The following is a 23,559-nucleotide window of genomic DNA, read 5'->3' on the forward strand; positions in this document are numbered from 1 at the left end:
AGTTTCTCTTGTAAAGGATAAGAAATATTTGTTTAATTAGCAGCAAGTCTGCTCTATTTACCTGTTTACTTCAATTGATCAAACTGAATTGCTTCGGTTCCAACAATTGGTATTCAGAGCCTCGGTTTACGTTCATTATTTGGGCAAGAATATTGATTCACTTCTATAGATAATGGCGACAAAAGCTAGATTTGAGTCACTTGAATTAACTATAAATGAGCTCCAGCAATCTGTGCAGATGATGTGCCAGAACATGGAGGAGATGCGCTCCATATTATCGGTACCTCGGAATGAGAATAAAAAGGAGACTAGGGGAAACCATAAAAACCCGTTCGCTACCACCAAGGATGATTATGAAGAAGAGGATGAGGAAGATGAAGCATCTGATTCTGATAGCTCACAGGATAGTAGTCAGAAGGATCGACGATGGAGGAATCCCATTCGAATGGATTTCCCAAAATATAATGGATGCGAGGACCCGCGGGTTTGGCTGGATCGGGCACGGCAATACTTTCGTGCACAAGAGACCCCTACTCAAGATGTCCATCTATTCCTTTTAGTTTGTTCCATATAAAACGTCAACTTTCTATATTAGAAAATAAATTCATCTCTTCTCTCTCCTTATTAAAATATTCAACTAACAATTTCCCTTCAAATTAAATCTCATGCTACTCAAGATTATGTACATCTTGAATGGGACGGAGGGAGTAGAATATAAGTAGTTGGAAGCACCTCATGAGGAAAATGAATATTTATGAAACAATTGTTAGTAATTCTTGCCGGTCAAAAAACACAAATAATAATAAGATCTTGATTCATAAAAATATAGATAAATTATACGTGATTCTTGTCATGTCAAAAAATATAAACAGTAATAAAATCTTGATACATAATCATACAAACATACTTTAGTTAAGTAATTCTTGTAACGACAAAAATGTTTCCTTGTTAAGCGTTATTTGTTTTCAACATTCGACTAACTCCCGCAATAAATGTACCATATTGGTGATATTCACGTATAAAAATATCCAATAGCAAGAACAATTTTAAATATAAATAGTTCTGACTGTAAAAAGCTTTGATTGAATACTCCTTCGTCCTCTGCAAAACCGCCAACAAAAAAACTAAAAATTCCTCAATGAGTCAAAACCGCACATAAAAAATTGAAGAGCACATTGTAATAAATCTAAAGTTTTATTAAACAAAAAGAATAGCTCTTTATATACTAGCCTAAAAAACAAAAACTACCAATTTACACCATATAAAATGCACAAAAATAAAATGGTGGGATTAATTAGAGATTTGAGTGGAAAAAAGGAAGAGATTAATTAATACTCCCTCCGTCCACGAAAATTTGTCCCAGTTTTCCATTTCCGTCCGTCCCCCAAAATTTGTCCCATTTCACTTTTACCATTTTTGGTAGTGGACCCCACATTCTACTAACTCATTCCTACTCACATTTTATTATAAAACTAATATATAAAAGTAGGACCCACAATCCACTAACTTTTTCAACTCACTTTCCATTACATTTCTTAAAACCCATGTTCGGTCAAACCGGGACGAATTTTCGTGGACGGAGGGAGTAGAAAATAAATGATTCTTTAACACATAAAATAACGCCTAAGCCAAACATCACTATTCCATCTTTGTCTCTTCCGGGCGCGCACACACACTAAGTCAAACATCACTATTCCATCTTTGTCTCTTCCATCCCACACTTCCCTTTTACTCATTTATAATCCCCTTCCCTCTTCATTGGTATTCACGTATATAAATAAAATATCTGGGAAAAATTATAAATAAAAATAGTTCAATAGTAAAAATCTCTTTGATTAAATACTCCTCCGTCCACTGCAAAACTGCCAATAAAAAATTGAAAATTCCTAAATATGAGTTAAAACCGTACACATAAATTTGAAGAGCACATTGTAATGAATCTAAAGTTTTAATTAACAAAAATTATAGCACCTTATACGAGCCTAAAAACAGTAAGTACCACTTAACACCACATAAAGTGCACAAAAAAATGATTGGGATTAGGCGATTTGAATACGCGCAACCACACACACTAAGCCAAACAACACTATTCCATCTTTGTCTCTTCCATCCCACCCTCCCCTTTTACTTATTTATAATCCCCTTCCATCTTCACTGGTATTCATGTATATAAATAAAATATTTGGTAGCAGGAACAATTATAAATTAAAATAGTTCAACAATAAAAATCTCTCTGATTGAATGCTCCTCCGTTCACTGCAAAACAACCAATAAAAAAATGAAAATTCCTAAATATGAGTCAAAACCGCACACAGAAAATTGAAGAGCACATTGTAAAGAATCTAAAGTTTTAACTAACAAAAAATATAGCACCTTATACGAGGCTAAAAACAGTAACTACCACTTTACACCACATAAAGTGCACAAAAAAATCGATTGGGATTAGGCGATTTGTATACGCGCGCTCACACACACTAAGCCAAACATCACTATTCAATCTTTGTCTCTCCGCGCGCGCACACACGCACTAAGTCAACATCACTATTCCATCTTTTTCTCTTCCATCCCACACTCCCCTTTTACTCATTTATAATCCCTCTTCCCTCTTCACTGCTATTCATGTATATAAAGGAACAATTATAAATAAAAATAGTTCAATAGTAAAAATCTCTTTGATTGAATACTCCTCCATCCACTGCAAAACAACCAATAAAAAATTGAAAATTCCTAAATATGAGTCAAAACCGCACACAGAAAATTCAAGAGCACATTGTAATGAATCTAAAGTTTTAACTAACAAAAAAAATAGCAGTATAGCACCTTATATGAGCCTAAAAACAGTAACTACCACTTTACACCACATAATGTGCACAAAAAAAATTATTGTGATTAGGCGATTTGTATGCGCGCGCACACACACACTAAGCCAAACATCACTATTCAATCTTTGTCTCTCCGCGCGCGCACACACGTACTAAGTCAAACATCACTATTCCATCTTTGTCTCTTCCATCCCACACTTCCCTTTTACTCATTTACAATCCCCCTTCCCTCTTCACTAGTATTCATGTATATAAATAAAATATCTGGTAGCAGGAACAATTATAAATAAAAATAGTTCAATAGTAAAAATCTCTGATTGAATACTCCTCCGTCCACTGCAAAACTGCCAACAAAAAATTGAAAATTCATAAAATATGAGTCAAAACCGCACACAGAAAATTGAAGAGCACATTGTAATGAATCTAAAGTTTTAACTAACATAAAATATAGCACCTTATACGAGCCTAAAAACAGTAACTACCACTTTACACCATATAAAGTGCACAAAAACAAAATGATTGGGATTAGACGATTTGAATACGCGCTCGCACACACACTAAGCCAAACATCACTATTCCATCTTTGTCTCTCCGCGCGCGCACACTAAGTCAAACATCACTATTCCATCTTTGTCTCTTCTATCCCACACTCACTCTCCTCAGTCACACACACACCAACTAAGTCAAACATCACTATCCCATCATTGTCTCTTCTCATCCCACATTCCCTTTTTCTCATTTATAATCCCCCTTCCCCTCTTCACTCTTCTCACACATTCACTCACTCTCCGCTGTGTTTCCTGTGTATCCTAGAAGCTAAAAACACACACATAACACAGAAACACACACAAATAGATATAGAATTAGACATGGAGCATCTTAACAAAGGGGCATGGACGAAATTGCAGCCATCATCGACCTCCATTGTTTGCTCGGCCACAAGTATATATTTATTGTTCTTCTCTCGATCTCTCTCTCACGCACACAAACTTAATTAGTACATGATGCAGTTTCAACGAACAATGCAGAACACACCAATTCTGTGAAAATTATTTGAAATTTGCACCGGGCTTGCACAACGAGCTGATGATTCATTTAAATCGAAAAATAGTCTTTTTTATTGTTTTTAAGTTCATTTTTAATTTTGGTAATTTTTTATTTTTTGAATTCATAGGGGTTTTAAAACTATTTATAAATAATTAGTGAATTTCTTTGGTAGTAAGTTTTGGTTGTTAGTATAATATATTTCAAATTTAAAAAAATTATAATTTCTATGTTTCAAATCATTTATAAATAATGAACTTCATTGTTTTACAAATATGTTTTGATTATTATAATATATTTCAAATTTAAAAAATTAAAATTGTTTGCATCGATATACATGCACTTTGTTTAACATGAATTAATGTGCATTTTAATAGTTATAATCATTAATAAGCAATTCATTAAATATCTTAATAATTGTGCAGATGGTCTCTTATTGCTACTCATTGCCCAGGAGATCGGATAACGAGATCAAGAACCATTGGAACTTGGAATGCTCATATCAAATGAAACTCCTCTGCCGCGGCATCACAAACCCACACACACTACAATCCCCAGCCATCGAACAACTAAAACCCTGGAATTGTCTCCATGCAGAGAGACGAGTCAATGATGATCAGAAACCAATGTGCTGCGGATCATCGTCCCAATATCAATTCGGATCCCCAGATCAATTTGGATCTATCCATCAGACCTCGTCCCCAAATCAATTCGGAACTTTCCATCAAACCTCCTAATCTCTACTGATCATCAAGACAGTTTTTACGTGATTTCAAATGATTGAAGACGGTGGAGGTAATTAAGTGTTACCAATTACACAAAAAACTATACACACTGGCACTGCACACACACACTAGACAAAAACACACACTACACATGTATTGCACACACACTTTCGTATCAATTCCTTCAAATTTAATTTGATATACCATTTAACGAACAAAAGTATGGAATTGCATTTCAATTCCTTCAAATTTAATTCCATAAAATCCAATTCCATGTACTGAACGGACCCTGAGGAATTTTATTCTAGCAAAATCTATTTTTTGGATTGTTTTATTAGTGTTAGAAAAGGAAATAAAATGCCTCAGTTTTCTCAGCCTTTTATAATAGGGATATTGGCATCTAATATCACGAAACTTTCAAAAAGTTGGATTTTTCCCACGAACTTTAAAATTGGCAAACAATATCACGAACTTTACCCTGTGTTTGTTTTTTTTCCACGAATGAAAAAGTTCCACAAATAATATTATGATACCGATTTTTTTTCGTAATTTCTCAACAACAATTTTGAAAGTTCTAAGTTTTTCAATATCTGAAGATAGTTTTTCTTAAAGCACATCCTCCAAAACTGTTCTTCAATCTATTAAAATAACATGAATTTTTTCATTCGTGGGAAAAAACAAACCCGGGGTAAAGTTCGTGATATTATTTGCCAATTTTAAAGTTTGTGGGAAAAACCCAACTTTTTGAAAGTTTCGTGATATTAGATGCCAATATCCCTTTATAATAAGAAGTCATGCTATGTAATTAATTTCAGAGGGTAGTGATAAAATGCAAACTTATATATTGTACAAACTCAAAACTCCTCAACACAGCTTCAACACTGTTTTAATACAATATCAACACAGTGTAAAATTTCAAGATTTTAATGTCAACACAGTATCAATACAATATCAACACGGCATCAATCATTGACTACCGTTGAAATTCTGTTGACATTTTCTTGTTGATGTTTTTTTTTGATCCGTTGACATTTTTCAATGGTTCAGATCATAAGTTTTGAGTTTGTACAATATTTAGAGTTTTCATAAGATATATTTGATCATCATCATCATCATCGTCATCATCATCATCATCATCATCATCATCATCATCATCATCATCATCATCATCATCATCATCATCATGATTATGATTATTATTATTATTATTATTATTATTATTATTATTATTATTATTATTATTATTATTATTATTATTATTATTATTATTATTATTATTATTATTGGATTAAAAGGAGGCAACATATATTATGTGTGTATCTTAGGTAGAAGGTTTATTTATTGTTGTACCAAAACTGAGCCTGAAGGTGATCAATAATGTTCTTCTCAACCTGGAAAGCCTTGGCCAACACATCCGGGTTAATCTTAGGATCTGACCCGAACACCGCGTTAGCAATGGTGATGGTACCCGGATTCTGGCTCCCAAAGCTGGCAAAAGCAACGGCGTTGGTCTTTCCGACATTGAACTGGAAGTGGATGAGACCTTGTGGGAAGACGAACACATCTCCGGGGTACAAATACTTGGTGAATAGCTTGTTCTTTTGGGTGGGATCGGCCGGGTTGGAAGTGACGAACCCGACATAGAGAGTGCCTTCCACCAAGAAGAAGGCCTCGGTGGCACGAGGGTGGGTGTGGGGTGGGTTGATACCATAAGGGGCGAAGTCGAGGCGAGCCATGGAGACGCCGAGAGTGTTGAGGCCTTCAAGCTGGTTGACATTGACCGGAGTCACGAATGATCCGAGGTCATTGGATGTGTTTCCGGCATTGTTTAGACCCTGGAAAAGGAAATCCTCCGCAACCACCATGTTCGGGTTCTTGCAAAATGTTCCATTCACAAAAACTGCAATGTAACGCGGTTGACCGTTAACTTTTGACAGTAAATACTTATGAATCAAAACATTGCGTTTAGGATTAAAAGCTACTATACTTACTGTATAAGACCATTTTTTTTAGCAAATGTACGCGACCAATTCTTTAGACTTTAGTCTTGATTGAATTACCTGCAGAGGCGGAATCGGGAACAGCAACACAGAAATCCTGAAGCTGGCCTGGATCTGATGCATATGCAATCGAAACAAGAAAAATGGCGCAGAAAGCAAACCCTATCTTCATTTACTTAGTCTCTCACTCACACTTGTATTTTGTATATTTATCTTCTGTTTTATTTGTGATGGGAAACTTAGCATCAGAAGCAGTTCTAATACATTGATATTTATCTTCTGTTTGATTAGCTTCTTATTAGCTTCCTCTTGTTAGTTTCATCATGCATACCTAATACATTTTATATTTTTAATATCTAGCTAATCATCTTTGGACATATTGTGTATTTTTTTAGACAATTAAGAATGCTATTTTGTGTTTCTTCTGAATGCATATCTATGTTTTAAAAAGTATCCCAATCTTGGTGTCCCAACTAATATTAAAGAAAATAAACGAAAGCCTTCCAGAAAAGCAAAATATTAAGGTTTAATTGACAATTGTGTCCACGAAATAAAGACGTTTTACTTGTGCATCCTAAATTTTGATTATTTTTCAAAATTTAATTTCCAACTCAAATTATTGCTCCCTATAATATAAGGTTATTGTAGAAACTCTTTTGTATCCAATAAACAACTTCTTTGGAATTTTCTTCTCTTCTATTTATTGTTGTCTAACTATAATTTTCAGCTGCATCATATTAATCGAAAAGTTCCCCACACAATCTTTTTAGGGGGTGTATATAAAGTTGATTGACTCACCTGCTTTGAATTAGGTTTCCTTTGCTTTGAATATGAAAGTCAAGGCTGTTGATCTTTCATTTTCACCTTAGCCAAGAAAGTTAGTATATGAAAATCCACAGTGGATTAAATGAAGAAATAGGATTGGATTATTTTAGCCTTTCATGCTAGACAATAATTTAGTAGAAAATTATAAAATATACTCCATCCTAGTCCCTATTAAGTGTCTCATTATTTTCTTATTTGAACAAGTCTTCGATAAATATCTTATTTCATTTTTATTTTATTTTTTTTATAACTTTCTATCTACAACTATTAGAAAACTATCACATCCTATTAACTTTTTCAACCCATTTTTTAAAAAAAGTCATGCATAACGATTTATTAAAACTCATACCAGTCAAATGGTATGAGACATTTAATGGATACCTGAGTGTAATTAAAATGAAGAATTGTTAAGTTAGAGTTGAATCAGTTACATTGAAATTGCCACGCACGCTTATGTGCATAAACAAGATAAAATAACAGAAAAATGAACAGTGAATATATAGTAATATGCATTGAAATTTTAATAAGAAAGTCAAGCAATTCAACAAATTTAATTAGATTGGGCCAATAGTTAATTTGATCCATTTTGTATATTCTACGGCGCATCAATTATATCAGACATAAAAAGATCAAATTTTGACATCGTCACAACATTTTCTATGCATAGACTGAAAGTGACAATTCAGCAACTTGGCTTAGTAACCAAATTAGACTCAGTAACCAAATTACCACACTCTAATTAGACTTGGTAAACTTTACTTGCTAGAGATTCATTATATTCTTGCATATATTGAAACAGTCATGCGTGTACAAAATGTGTTCCTTATACTTATCAATTTAAACATCCACTAATTTTATATTTGCATTACATTTATTATATTTCGTAGAAAGTAGAAATATAAACTTTTCTATATTATATAGAGCGAACAAAATGAATTTCAAATCTGATTTAATGAATTGAAGTATATTGTCCATGATGTATTTTATTTATCTTGGTTAATTGATTGAGATGGTGAGTCAATACCTAATCCAAATCCCAACTTTTCCCTTTCTAAGCCATTTCTCTAAAAAAGGATCTATAATAGTACTAATAAGTAACATTGGAACATTTGAATAATTAGTCTATTGAAGATTGAAGGAGTCTTCATATGATCGATCAAATATGAAAAAATAGTAGTAGATGAAATAAATTGGCCGCCGCTGATGGGATAAGGTATGATGTAATATGAGGAAGATAATACTAACAAGTTAAATGTTAAAACGTGTCTTGACAGTTTCACATTCAATCAAGAAAAGTTCAATTTTATTTTTTGCTAAGTATGAGAAATGAATATAGCTAGTTAGTATTTTTCACTCCTATAAAAGGAGAGTTCTCATGCTAAGTTTCCATCATAGATAAAAGAAGAGAAATACAAGTAATTAACATCATATATATACTTTATCAGCGAATTAAAATGAAGATGAGTTTTGGATTGTGCTCCATATTTCTTGTTTTCTGGTTGGCTTCGATTGCATATGCATCAGATCCATCCCAACTTCAGGATTTCTGTGTTGCTGTTCCTGATGCCAAAAATGCTGGTAAATCACTTCATTAAAACCTTATACTACTATACATTATTATCTACAATGTCACACTTAAGTTATAAATGAGGAAATACTTGTATACTAATGGCTTGTTTGTTTGATTGTAGTTTTTGTGAATGGGAAGTTTTGCAAGAACCCGAACATGGTGGTCGTGGATGATTTCCTTTTCCAGGGCCTAAACAAGGCCGGAAACACATCCAGTCAGCTCGGATCATTCGTGACTCCGGTCAATGTCAACCAGCTTGAAGGCCTCAACACTCTCAGCGTTTCCATGGCTCGCCTCGACTTCGCCCCCTACGGGATCAACCCACCCCACACCCACCCACGTGCCACCGAGGCCTTCCTCTTGGTGGAAGGCACTCTCTATGTGGGCTTCGTCACATCCAACCCGGCCGATCCCACCCAGAAGAACAAGCTCTTCACCAAGTACTTGCACCCCGGAGATGTGTTCGTCTTCCCACAAGGTCTCATCCACTTCCAGTTCAATGTCGGAAAGACCAATGCCGTTGCATTTGCTGGATTCGGGAGCCAGAATCCGGGTACCATCACCATTGCCAATGCGGTGTTCGGGTCGGACCCCAAAATCAACCCGGATGTGTTGGCTAAGGCTTTCCAGGTTGAGAAGAACATCATCGATTACCTCCAGGCCCAGTTCTGGTCCAACTATAACTAAGATAGACAAACAATACATATATGGGTGTGTGTTTTTAATCCAATAAATTTAGCATTCTTTACTTATTATAACAACTGTAGCTTTGTATTTCCAAATTCTATTACTATGTGAAGTTGCAATAATAAACTTGTGAACCTAGTGTTTATAATCATTGTCCACGAAAATAGTCTTTCTGATGCTACCCCAAATTAGTTAGAGGCCTTTTGGGAGTGATCCAAAAATAAATCTATACTAACTTGGCCTAAATGGAAAATATCTGTCACGACTCAACTTTGCTAATTATAACAAGGTTCGATATACCATAACTGTGGTGGATATTAAGAATGTGGGTTGAGTACGAAAAGAGGATTTAATGGTTGAATTTTCTGTCTGTGGAGTATAAACGTTGAATACATGAATAGAATGGCTCGATCACAATTACTCGAGTCGGGGACCATACAATATACTGGCTAGTTATCAGAGTCTTTAGAGAAATAAAGGATTTCTAGCACATTCGGTTATACCCAAACAGATAGGCATCATACATAAAATAAATCATTTATGGCAAGACAACATCATTTGCATAAATAAATATTATCTCAAATATACTTCATATTTTTATCCACATTTGTATGTAAGCTAAAAAAGTTAAACAATATTAACTCGTTTGGAGTTAAATTCCTTGCGATGGACCTTATCCAATAAAAGATAATAAACTATTTAGCTTCAAGGAAATAACAATAAGCGGATGATATATATGGTCTTAGGATATGCATCCTATTTTCCTTCTCTCCTTCATAATTCATTCACATTAATTAAACCCGGAGATTTAATTATTGACATTAATTAATCAAGAGATTAATTAACTCGATAAATTCAAGTATTTTAACTTGAATAAAATTTGCAAGATCTTTCTAATATTAATTCAAGGGAACTTTAGCTCAAGTAATTCAATCAATTCATTAGCTAACTTAATTGTAGCTATAGTTATTATCTTGGCCCAATTAAATTATACTAGCCCACAAGCACATTAAAAGATTTGGGCTTTGTTACTTTAATTACTATAATTGGCCCAAACAATTATATACTTGAAAAGGCCCAAAGACAAAAGAGTCAAATTGTTAGTTCAAGTACATAAATGAGTCAACTAGGCTCCTATCCTCAGACTCTATTCGTGACTTCTCTCTAAGATCTCTTCCTAGTTCTCTCTCATCTCTTTCTTTTCTTTTTTTTCTCTTTTTCGCCAAACAAGATATATCCCCGGATTTCTTCACGATCGGAGGTTCAAATAATATCAGATCGTCATGAAATTTTAACCAAAGGTAGAAGACTCATAAAGGATCATTCTTACCGAAGGAGATCCAATGTTAATGGTTAGATCTTCCAGAATTAATTTCGGAAGTGACTGTCAGTTTCTACAGTAGCGGCATTGGTTTTCTACACGATCGGAGGTTCAAACATTGTCCGATTATCTTAAACTTTTAAAGGAAGGTAAACAACTCTCCGATATTCACTTTGGCCGAAGGAAATTACATTTGAACGGTTAGATTTTCTGTTATAAATTTATGAAGGTGCTTATCTTTCAAGAGAAAACATTTAGGAGTTTTTCCTACTTTTTATGTGATTCTAAAACTTTGCATATGTAGTACGCTGATTCACTTGTATTTTACATGGTTTTAGAGGGTAGTTTTACTTAGTTTTGATCATATATTGTGTACTTTGAGACATGGTTAGAGCTATTTCTCTATGATATTGGTATTTTGACCATCTTGTGAGGAATGTGTAGAAAATTATACAAAATATGTGGATGTGCAGCAGCTTTGGTTCGAGACAGTTTTTCTGGAGATTTTGAAGTCTGATTCGCACATAATGCATACCATTCTCTTCGTATTCGAAAGATCTTCACGTGGATATCTTAAACGTCTCAATCGAAGTTCGGTAGAAGAAGTTATGGCCGTTTTACCAAGACTGCGCGGAGCAGTGACATAGCTGGTGACCCGCCGGGTTCGCAAGCAAACGAACGGCGACCCGCCAGCAAAACCCGAGAAAAACGCCGTAGGTAGCTGGCGACTCGCCAACTTCGACGCACATCCAACCTGGTGACCCGCCAGCTTTGTCCGACAGTTTATTTCGCGCCCAAAGTCAACCCTAGGTATATATATATGCCTAGGAAACGCCTACAAACACAATTTACACGCTTCCTACCCCAAAAATACCACTTTTTCACCTAGGAAGAAGAGAAGAGCTGATGTAAATCCGGGAAGCGCCAAACCAATAGAAGGAACGAAGGCATCCAATGAACCACACCGGAGCTGGGGTCCGTTTCAAACGTCAATCTGCCTACTTAGACGGTGTCCAAACTCTGATCCAAGACCACCATCGTCTTCATCGTCGAAATACCTTCACGTGGGTACCTCACACGCCCCAAACGGAGTTCGGATGAGAGAGTTATGATCGTTTTAAGAAAACCGCGTAATGTAGAAAGAAACACGCGGGCGGGTGTTTTGCCAACCCAAAAACACCCGGTCGGGTTTTTTTGCCGAGAAATCAGTTTTTGTCTAGAAACTTCACCCGGGTAGGTGAAATGAGCCGTGAGAATCACCCGGTCGGGTGTTTTGTCCCAAATGTGACTTTTTGACCAAGACTTGTTTTGTTTTGCTTCTTTCTCCTAGTATAAATACTCTTGCTAGGGTTCATTTCAAGCAGCTTTTGAATATTTGTAAGAGACTATTTCTCCATATTTGAGAGCTCACCTTCTTCATCTTTTGAAGACTTATCAAATTCCTTCGGGTTGCATTCTATCTTTTGCCGGGCTAAGGTTGATTGTAAAGGTATGCTTGCTAGTTCTTGTGTTGCTAGTTTGTGGAGCCATTAGGTGTTTGTATGTGAAAGTGCCTTTGAGATTTCTTTCTTGTTCTTCACCTAAATCATAACACTAATCCATCATCTATCCTTTTATCTATTTTTTCTTGTTCCATTTCTTGGTTTATCTTGTTTATTTGTTGGGTTTATTTACAAGAATAAGTCCGGGGCAAATTCATGAGTCTTCAATATAGAGGATTCACATTAAGAGCGAGCAGAGGACAAGTATTCATCGCAAGATTGAAGAGGCCTCCAATCCGCCCAATCCAATTCTAGGAGTTCCTACCTTTAGCTTTATTTTTGTTCAAACAATGTTTTTGAATATTTCTTTGAATATTTCGTTGACTTTTGTGAACATGTGGAGTTCCTTTTTCTATGTCTTGGATCATGTGGTAATTTTGACTTCTCTTGTGCTTATTCATTTATTTGATTGATCACCTTATAAATGCATGTGGATTTTACTATAATACTCGGGAGATGAGTAGTTTAATTCGAAAGAAAAGAAATTGACGTCTTTGCCAATATAATCGACATATTTGAGCCTTTGAATGAAGCTAAGTATCTTAGGAGCTTTTATGAGTTGTTACCTTAGTTTTAGGAAGGACACTTCGGTTCTCGGTAGCAATCTACAAATTGTATGCTTCGAGAGAATATATAGTTTTACCTTAGTGATAGCTTAATAAACCTTGAGACCCTTCGTTGGCATACTTTGGAAGTTAATTGAGCATAGAATAGTTGTTATTGATCCCGTAGGATTCTATCCTTCTCATCCTTGATCTACATCCATTTTCTCTTATTTGTTTTTAGTTCTCTAGTTGTTTTTAATTGCTGTTATTTTGCTTTTAAATAGATTTAGAAAAACCAAAACTTTCTGATTAATCTAGATAGTAGTTGAGGTTGGTTCGTGGTAATTAGGCTGATTGTCTCTATGGATATGATACTCTTTGCATACTATTCGCTACATTAGTCCCGTACACTTGCGGGTATACTTGTGTTAAAAATAAGTTGAGTCATATGTAACTTAGGCTCAGCATAAAAATAAAGTGGGTTCATACATGAATTTGAAAAGAGTTGAAAGTTGTTTATGAAACATGCTTAGTTGTGATTCTATGTTCTATATGAATTCATGCTAACATGACATGCTTATAAAAACTTGAAAAGATTTAACTCATGACATCATTTTTAGGAAGTTGGGGTTTCCTGAAGGTAGGATACTAGCTTTGCGAAGAAGCTTTAGCTCGTTTTTGTAACATCCTAAATTAGATACAATTAGTACATTTCTCATTTGAAGAGAAATGAGTATATTCTATAAATGGACATTTAATATCCATCTAAATATACATGGACAATTATTTTATTGCTTCAGTATCTTCTTGCACATCAAAATCATTGATCAAAATTAGTTTCACATTAGCACTCAACTATCAATTAAAACCCATTAAGGATTTTAATACAATGAAACATAGGAGTTCAAAATACTACTTGCTTTAATATATTTATTTACTTTACACACGTTTAAGGACGTTAATTTGAGCGAGGTATTACAATATCAAATTAATTTGCAGTCGACGACCCTATAATGAACTACAAATAAAGTTGTAATAAACTCCATGTTGTTTTATAATGATGTGTTTGGTATTTAGCGTTTAAAACTAGTTTGGTATATAAAACAAGCCTATGTTACTTTTTAGTTAAAGCTGTGCTGTAATGGAAAACTAGCCATTTGCAATACTCATCCCATTTAATTTTATGTGGATACAGCTAATTTTATTGAGACATCAACGATAAAGACTTTACGAAGTGTTGTTAATATAATTACTCAAAAATTAACATCTTTAATAATATTAAAAAATGTTTTTCTTTTTGTTGTAGTTAAGCTTCTTCAATGATCCCCAATTATCAACTAAACTAACGCTAACACCTTTGCAGCCCATTTTGAGACTAATGAAATTTGATTAATGAATTAGCTGTCAAGTCTTTAACCAATACTAGATCAAAAACTTTGTGTTCAGATATTCATGCGAATTAAAAACAAATCGATCGTTAATCATCTTATTGCAATTGATTTTAGAATGATACCTCATTACTCATTACTAAGTCAAACATCACTATTCCATCTTTGTCTCTTCCATCCCACACTCCCCTTTTACTCATTTATAATCTCCCTTCCCTCTTCACTGGCATTCATGTATATAAATAAAATATCTGGTAGCAAGAACAATTATAAATAAAAATAGTTCAATAGTAAAAATCTCTCATTGAATACTCCTCCATCCACTTCAAAACTGCCAATAAACAACGGAAAATTCCTAAAATATGAGTCAAAACCGCACACAGAAAATTGAAGATCATATTGTAATGAATCTAAAATTTTAACTAACAAAAAGTCGCACCTTATACAAGCCTAAAAGCAGTAACTACCACTTTACACCGCATAAAGTGCACAAAAACAAAATGATTGGGATTAGACGATTTGAATACGCGCACGGCGTGCGCACACACACACTAAGCAAAACATCACTATTCCATCTTTGTCTCTCCGCGCGCGCACACACACTAAGTCAAACATCATATTCCATCTTTGTCTCTCTCCGCGCACGCACACACACTAAGTCAAACATCTCTATTCCATCTTTGTCTCTCCCATTTTACTCATTTATAATCCCCTTTTCCCTCTTCACTGTATTCATGTATACAAATAAAATATCTGGTAGCAGGAACATTTATAAATAAAAATAAATCCCTGATTGAATACTCCTCCGTCCACGGCAAAACTGCCAACAAAATTGAAAATTCCTAAAATATGATTCAAAACCGCACAATAGAAAATTGAAGAGCACATTGTAATGAATCTAAAATTTTAACTGACAAAAAAATAGCACCTTATACGAGCCTGAAAACAGTAACTACCACTTTACACCGCATAAAGTGCACAAAAACAAAATGATTGGGGTTAGGCGATTTGAATACGCGCACGCACACATACACTAAGCCAAACATCACTATTCCATCTTTGTCCCTTCTGCAGGCGCGCGTACATACACTAAGTCAAACTCACTATTCCATCTTTGTCTCTTCCATCCCACGCTCCCCTTTTACTCATTTATAATCCCCCTTCCCTCTTCACTCTCATCACTCACACACACACCAACTAAGTCAAACATCGCTGTTCCATCATTGTCTCTTCTCATCCCACCCTCCCTTTTTCTCATTTATAATCCCCCTTCCCCTCTTCACTCTCCTCACACATTCACTCAGCTCTGTGTTTCCTCCTGTGTATCCTAGAAGCTAAACACACACACATAAACACAAAAACACACACAAAATAGATATAGAATTAGACACGGAGCATCTTAACAAAGGGGCATGGACGAAAGAAGAAGACGAGATTCTGACCAAGCATATCACTGAGCATGGTGTAAGCAACTGGCAGTATCTTCCTAGAGTTGCTGGTATATCTCTTTCATCTCATCTCATCATAATCTTTGTGTGTACGTATTTATTTTGATTTATGTGGCAGGTCGGTTGAGATGCGGCCTGATCTCAGGAGAGGAAATTTCAGCAGGGTAGAAACTGCAGCCATCATCGACCTCCATCGTTTGCTCTGCAACAAGTATATTTATTGTTCTTATTCTCTCTATCTCTCTCTCTCGCGCACACAAACTTAATTAGTACATGATGCAATTTTAACGAACAATGCAGAAAACATCAATTCTGTCAAAATTATTTGAAATTTGCACCGGGCTTGCACAACGAGCTGATGATTCATTTAAATCGAAAAATAGTCTTTTTTATTGTTTTTAAGTTCATTTTTAATTTTGGTAATTTTTTAATTTTTTGAATTCATAGGTTTCTAAACTATTTATAATTAATTAGTGAATTTCTTTGGTAGTAAGTTTTGGTTGTTAGTATAATATATTTCAAATTTTAAAAAATTATAATTTCTATGTTTCAAATCATTTATAAATAATGAACTACATTGTTTTTCAAATATGTTTTGATTATTATAATATATTTCAAATTTAAAAAATTAAAATTGTTTTGCATCAATATACATGCACTTTGTTTATCAGGAATTAATGCGCATTTTAATAGTGATAATCTTTAATAAGCAATTCATTAAATATCTTAATAACTGTGCAGATGGTCTCTTATTGATACCCCATTGCCGGGAAGAATAGATAATGAGATCAAGAACCGTTGGAACACTCATATCAAATGAAATTCGTCAGCCGCGGCATCGACCCACAAACCCACACGCATCTCTATATATAGAGTTTGTACCCTTTGATTTTGAATTAGTTTGTTACTTAACTTTCTTTTTGTGTTTTTTATGTGATTTCAAATGATTGAAGATGGTGGAGGTAATTAAGTGTTAACAACCACACAGAAAACTATACACACTGCACACAAAAGCACATTGCACATTGCTCACACACTGCACAAAATCATACACTACACATATATTGCAAACACACTTAGTATCAATTCCTTCAAATTTAATTTGGTATATAATTTAACGAACAAAAGTATGGAATTGAATTGCAATTCCTTCAAATTTAATTCCGTAAAATCCAATTCCGTGTACTGAACGGACCCTAAGGAATTTCATTCTATCAAAATCTGTTTGTTGGATTGTTTTATTAGTGTTGGAAAATGAAATAAAATGCCTCAGTTTTCTCAGCCTTTTATAATGAGTCATGCGTATATGTAATTAATTTCAGATATATTTGTGTGGCTGAAATTTTGGGTGACGGACTAATATGAAAATAGAACTTGTTGTGATCCTTATTTTTTTTTATATCGATTGACATATATAATGGGATATTACAATTTACAAACTCCAAATATATATTCTGCAATAAATATTACTAGTACTTGCTTCCTAGCTACCAAACCTTGTTTCACTTATATTATTATTATTATTAAGTTCATTCCTAAGTGTACATAGAAAACAATTATCAATCCTTGTCATGAAAAAAAACCATTCACTCGTTTTCATTTCTTCTATTAATTCCTTTGGGTATCTTGAGAATATGGATGCTATTGTTTCAAAAAAAAAAAAATTCAAAGTTTTAGTTATTACTCTCTCCGTTCCTAAATAAAAGTCCTACTTGGTTATGACGTGAATTTAAGAAATATAAAGAAAAATGAGTTGAATAAATTAATGAAATATGAGTCTCACTTATATATATAAGTTTTATAATAAAATATCAGTGAAATAAATTGGTGGAACATAGCCTACTTACCATTTATGATAAAAGTGAAATAGGACACTTATTCATAGACGGACGGAAATAGCAAAATAAGACTCTTATACATGAAAGAAGGTAGTAGTATTACTTAAGGCAGACACTTGCACCATATTACATGAGATATAACACTCGGAAACACAAAGATTTCCAAGTCAAGCAAATGTAACAAGTGTTCTTTTTAAATTTAGTGGATTAAAAGGAGGTAACATATATTATGTGTGTATCTTAGGCAGAAGGTTTAGTTATTGTTGTACCAAAACTGAGCCTGAAGGTGATCAATAATGTTCTTCTCAACCTGGAAAGCCTTGGCCAACACATCCGGGTTAATCTTAGGATCCGACCCGAACACCGCGTTGGCAATGGTGATGGTACCCGGATTCTGGCTCCCGAAGCTGGCAAAAGCAACGGCGTTGGTCTTTCCGACATTGAATTGGAAGTGGATGAGACCTTGTGGGAAGACGAACACATCTCCGGGGTACAAATACTTGGTGAAGAGCTTGTTCTTTTGGGCGGGATCGGCCGGGTTGGAAGTGATGAACCCGACATAGAGAGTGCCTTCCACCAAGAGGAAGGCTTCAGTGGCACGCGGGTGGGTGTGGGGTGGGTTGATCCCATAAGGGGCGAAATCGAGGCGAGCCATGGAAACGCCGAGAGTGTTGAGGCCTTCAAGCTGGTTGACGTTGACCGGAGTCACGATTGATCCGACGTTATTGGAGGTGTTTCCGGCCTTGTTTAGGCCCTGGAAAAGGAAATCATCCGCGACCACCATGTTCGGGTTCTTACAAAACTTGCCGTTCACAAAAACTGCATTTAAACAATTTGGACTTTTAACCAAAATATATTGTTTATGACAAAAAACTAACTCAATCAACATATAGGATTAAATTTTTTTAAACAAATGTACAGAACCAATTTTAGACTTTAGTCTTGAATTAGTTACCTGCAGAGGCGGAATCGGGAACAGCAACGCAGAAATCCTGAAGCTGGCCTGGGTCTGATGCATATGCAATCGAAACAAGAACAATGGCGCAGAAAGCAAAACCTATCTTCATTTTACTTAGCTTCTCACTCACACTTGTATATTTATCTTCTGTTTTATTTGTGTTGGGAAACTTAGCATCAGAAGCACTTCTATTTATAGGAGAAAAAACACGATTTAACATTTGATTAACTTTCTTATTAGCAGCCTCTTATTAATTTCATCATATATACCTAATACATTTTATATTTTTAACATATTGACATTTTTTTAGTCAATTAAGAATGCTACTTTGTGTTTCTAAATACACCATCTACGTTTTAAAATGTATCAATCTTGGTATCCCAACTAAAATTAAGTAAAGCAAACTAAAGCCTTTCATAAAAGTAAAAGATTAAGGTTTAATTAGTTGACAATTGTGCCCACAAATTAAAGACATTTTTCTTTGCATCCTAAACTTTGATTATTTTTACTCAAATAATTGCCTCTTTAATTTTGTGTCCTATAAGATAAGTTAGTTTTAGAAACTCTTTTGTAGCCTTTTAACGACTTCTTTTGAATTTTCTTCTCTTCTAATTGCATGTTGTGTTTCTATAATTTTCACCTACATCATATTAATCGAAAAATTTCCCAAATAATCTTCTTTTTTTTGGGGGGGTACATAAAGTTAATTGACTCACCTGCTTTGAATTAGGTTTCCTTTGCTTTGAATATGAAAGTCAACGCTGTTGGTCTTTCATTTTCACCTTAGCCAAGAAAGTAGAATATGAAAATCCACATTCGATCAAATGAAGAAATAGGATTACAGTTATTTTAGCCTTTCATGCCAGGCAAAGATTTAGTAGAAAAATTAAATATACTCCATCCCCAGTCTCTATTAAATATCTCATTATTTTCTTATTTGAAAAGTTTCTAATAAATATCTTAATTCGCTTTTAGCTTTTATTATTTTTATGGTAACTTTCTATATATAAAAGTCGGACTTACATCATACTACCTTTTTCCATCCATTTGTAAAAAAAGTCATACATACAATTTATTAAAACTTGCACTACTCAAATATGAGATGTTTAATGGGTATCAAAGTGTAATTAAAATGAAGAGTTGTTAAGTTAGAGTTGAATCAGTTAAATTGAAATTTCCATGCTCGCTTAGGAGCATAAACAAGATAAAATAACAGAAAAATGAACAGTGAATATATGGCAGTATGGATTGGAATTAAGAAAGTCAATAATTCAACAAACTTAACTTGATTGGCCAATAGTTAATTGATCCCTTTCGGATTATCTTGAGCAAATTAATTATAATCTGTAAGACATAAAAAGAACAAATTTTGACATCGTCATAACATTTTCTATGCATAGAGTGAAAATGACAACTCAGCAACTTTGGTTTAGTTACCAAATTAGACTTAGTAACCAAATTACGACACTCTAATTAGACTTGGTAACATTTACTTGCTAGAGATTCATTCTTGCTTAATTGAAACAGTCAGATGTGAACAAAATGTGTTCTTATATCAATTTAAACATCCACTGCCTTTTATATTTGCATTACATTCATGGTATGTGATCAAATGAAAACTCTAAATATTGTACAAACTCAAAACTATAATCTGAACCATTAAAAAATAATTACAGATCACAAAAATGCATCAACAGGAAAATGTCAACAGAATTTCAACAGTAGTCAATGATTGATAATGTGTTGATATTGTGTTGATACTGTGTTGACATTAAAATCTTGAAATTTTACACTGTGTTGATATTGTATTGAAACTGTGTTGAAGCTGTGTTGAGGAGTTTTGAGTTTGTACAATATGTAAGTTTGCATTTTATCACTACACTTACATTTATTATATTTCGTAGAAAGTAGAAATATAAACTTTTCTACATTATATGTAGCGCGCGAACGAAATTAATTTCAAATCTGATTTAATGAATTGAAATATATTGTCCATGTATGTATCTTGGATAATTGAGAATGAGATGGTGAGTCAATACCTAATCCAAATCCCAACTTTCCCTTTCTAAGCCATTTCTCTCAAAAGGATCTATAATAGTACCATACCATTGGAACATTTGAATAATTAGTCGATTGAAGATTGAATGAGTCTACATAAGATCGATCAAATATAAAAAATAGTAGATGAAATAAATTGGCCGCCGCTGATGGGATTAGGTATGACGTAATATGAGGAAGATAATACTAACAAGTTAAATGTTAAAACGTGTCTTGACAATTTCAATTTCCATCAAGAAAAGTTCAATTGTATTTTTTCTAAGTAGTATGACAAATGAATATAGCTAATTAGTGTTTTTCACTCCTATAAAAAGGAGTAATTCTCATGTTAAGTTGATATCACAGATAAAAGAAGAGAAATAGAAGTAACATCATATATATACTGTAATTAGCTAATTAAAATGAAGTTGAGTTTTGGATTGTGCTCAATATTTCTTGCTTTTTGTTTGGCTTCGATTGCATATGCATCAGATCCATCTCAACTTCAAGATTTCTGCGTTGCTGTTCCTGATGCCAAAAATGCTGGTAAATCACTTCATTAAAACCTTAATTATTCTACTATACATTACTTGTATTTTATATATAATGTCACTTATAAATGAGGAAATACTTGTATATATACTAATGGTTTGTTTGTTTGTTTGAATGTAGTTTTTGTGAATGGGAAGTTTTGCAAGAACCCGAACATGGTGGTCGCGGATGATTTCCTTTTCCAGGGCCTAAACAAGGCCGGAAACACATCCAATCAGCTCGGGTCATTCGTGACTCCGGTCAATGTCAACCAACTCGAAGGCCTCAACACTCTCGGCGTTTCCATGGCTCGTCTCGACTTCGCCCCTTATGGGATCAATCCGCCCCACACCCACCCGCGTGCCACTGAAGCCTTCCTCTTGGTGGAAGGCACTCTCTATGTCGGGTTCGTCACTTCCAACCCGGCCGATCCCGCCCAAAAGAACAAGCTCTTCACCAAGTACTTGCACCCGGGAGATGTGTTCGTCTTCCCACAAGGTCTCATCCACTTCCAGTTCAATGTCGGAAAGACCAATGCCGTTGCATTTGCCAGCTTCGGGAGCCAGAATCCGGGTACCATCACCATTGCCAACGCGGTGTTCGGGTCGGACCCCAAAATCAACCCGGATGTGTTGGCTAAGGCTTTCCAGGTTGAGAAGAACATCATCGATTACCTCCAGGCCCAGTTCTGGTCCAACTATAACTAAGATAGACAAACTATACATATATGGGTGTGTGTTTTTAATCCAATAAATTAGCATTCTTTACTTGTTATAGCAACTGTAGTTTTGTATTTCCAAATTCTATTATGTGATGTTCCAATAATAAACTTGTGAACCTAGTGTTTCATTTATAATCATTGTCCACGAAAATAGTTTTTCAGAGGAGAACCCAAATTAGTTAGAAGCCTTTTGGGAGTGATACAAAAATAAATCTATACTGACTTGGCCTAAATGGAAAATATCAAACTAGTTTACAGTTGATGATTTTAACGAGTACTGTAGTAACAATACTCATCACATTTAATTTTATGTGGATACAACTAATTTATTGAGATATCAACAATATGGACACTTTTTGAAGTGTTGTTAATATAATTACTCACAAATTAACATCTTAATTAATATTAAAAAATGTTCTTCTTTTTGTTGTAGTTAGCTTCTTCAATGATTCTCAATTATCAACTAAACTAATGCTAACACCTTTGCAGCCCATTTTGAGACTAATGAAATTTGATTAATGAATTAGCTGTCAAGTCTTAAACCAATACTAGATCAAAAACTTTCTGTTCAGATATTCATCCATGTGAATTAAAAACAGATCGATCGTCAATCCTCTTATTGCAATTGATTTTAGAATGATACCTCATTAGTGCTTTGGGTCGTCTGCGTTAACCAGCCGGATAGCGGGTACACTTTAATAAACGACACTATGTGTAGCTAGCTTGAAATTTAACAGCTGCAAAATGCATAATTATTTGAGGCATATTAAAATATTCCATCCATTTCACTCAAGATGTCCATTTATTCCTTTTAGTTTGTTCCATATAAAATGTCAACTTTCTATATCAGGAAATAAATTCATCTTTTCTCTCTCCTTATTAAAATATTCAACTAATAATTTTCTCTTCAAATCTCATGCTACTCAAGATTGTACAAAGATTGTGTACAACTTGAGTGGGACGGAGGGAGTAGAAAATAAGTAGATGCTCATGAGGAAAATGAATATTTATGAAAAAATTGTTAGTAATTCTTGTCGGTCAAAAAACACAAACAATAATAAGATCTTGATTGGTATTCATGTATATAAATAAAATATCTGGTAGCAGGAACAATTATAAATAAAAATAGTTCAATAGTAAAAATCTCTCTGATTGAATACTCCGCCGCCCACTGCAAAACTGCCAATAAAAAATTAAAAATTTCTAAATATGAGTCAGAACCGTACACAGAAAATTGAAGAGCACATTATAATAAATCTAAAGTTTTAACTAACAAAAAAATAGCACCTTATACGAACTATTACACCACATAAAGTGCACAAAAAAATGGTTGGGATTACGCGATTTGAATACGTGCGCACACACACACATTAAGCCAAACATCACTATTCTATCTTTGTCTCTCCGCGCTCGCTCACACACACTAAGTCAAACATCACTATTCCATCTTTGTCTCTCCCCTTTTACTCATTTATAATCCCCCTTCCCTCTTCACTGATATTCATGTATATAAATAAAATATCTGGTAGCAGGAACAATTATAAATAAAAAATAGTTC

General features: G+C 34.3%; 4 protein-coding genes and 1 long non-coding RNA gene across 5 annotated transcripts; 3 read left to right on the forward strand and 2 right to left on the reverse strand.

Moving 5' to 3' along the window:
- Positions 1–5,877: 5,877 nt before the first annotated feature.
- LOC125193164 (putative germin-like protein 2-1) lies at positions 5,878–6,763 on the reverse strand. Its single transcript, XM_048090918.2, has 2 exons — positions 6,652–6,763; positions 5,878–6,491 (listed from the first exon to the last, which is right to left on the reverse strand). The coding sequence occupies exons 1-2, from the start codon at positions 6,761–6,763 to the stop codon at positions 5,926–5,928; spliced, it is 678 nt and encodes a 225-aa protein (XP_047946875.2). The 3' UTR covers positions 5,878–5,925.
- A 2,068-nt stretch (positions 6,764–8,831) lies between these two features.
- LOC125193174 (putative germin-like protein 2-1) lies at positions 8,832–9,751 on the forward strand. Its single transcript, XM_048090928.2, has 2 exons — positions 8,832–8,994; positions 9,108–9,751. Exons 1-2 carry the CDS (start codon positions 8,871–8,873, stop codon positions 9,671–9,673), a joined length of 690 nt encoding a protein of 229 aa, XP_047946885.2. The 5' UTR covers positions 8,832–8,870; the 3' UTR covers positions 9,674–9,751.
- A 1,074-nt stretch (positions 9,752–10,825) lies between these two features.
- On the forward strand, positions 10,826–12,918 carry LOC125215512 (uncharacterized). The gene is made up of 2 exons (XR_007175280.2): positions 10,826–11,143; positions 11,468–12,918. It is a non-coding gene; the product is annotated as an uncharacterized LOC125215512 (long non-coding RNA).
- Positions 12,919–17,835: 4,917 nt separating this feature from the next.
- LOC125202463 (putative germin-like protein 2-1) lies at positions 17,836–18,853 on the reverse strand. The gene is made up of 2 exons (XM_048100856.2): positions 18,710–18,853; positions 17,836–18,573 (listed from the first exon to the last, which is right to left on the reverse strand). Exons 1-2 carry the CDS (start codon positions 18,819–18,821, stop codon positions 18,008–18,010), a joined length of 678 nt encoding a protein of 225 aa, XP_047956813.2. The 5' UTR covers positions 18,822–18,853; the 3' UTR covers positions 17,836–18,007.
- A 2,275-nt stretch (positions 18,854–21,128) lies between these two features.
- LOC125202461 (germin-like protein subfamily 1 member 13) lies at positions 21,129–22,137 on the forward strand. The gene is made up of 2 exons (XM_048100855.2): positions 21,129–21,295; positions 21,422–22,137. Exons 1-2 carry the CDS (start codon positions 21,172–21,174, stop codon positions 21,985–21,987), a joined length of 690 nt encoding a protein of 229 aa, XP_047956812.2. The 5' UTR covers positions 21,129–21,171; the 3' UTR covers positions 21,988–22,137.
- The last annotated feature ends 1,422 nt before the right edge of the window (positions 22,138–23,559 follow it).

Source organism: Salvia hispanica, chromosome 2, assembly GCF_029641045.1.
Source record: "Salvia hispanica isolate PSC_SH4W2 chromosome 2, Shi_PSC_v1, whole genome shotgun sequence".
NCBI classification, from domain to species: domain Eukaryota; kingdom Viridiplantae; phylum Streptophyta; class Magnoliopsida; order Lamiales; family Lamiaceae; genus Salvia; species Salvia hispanica.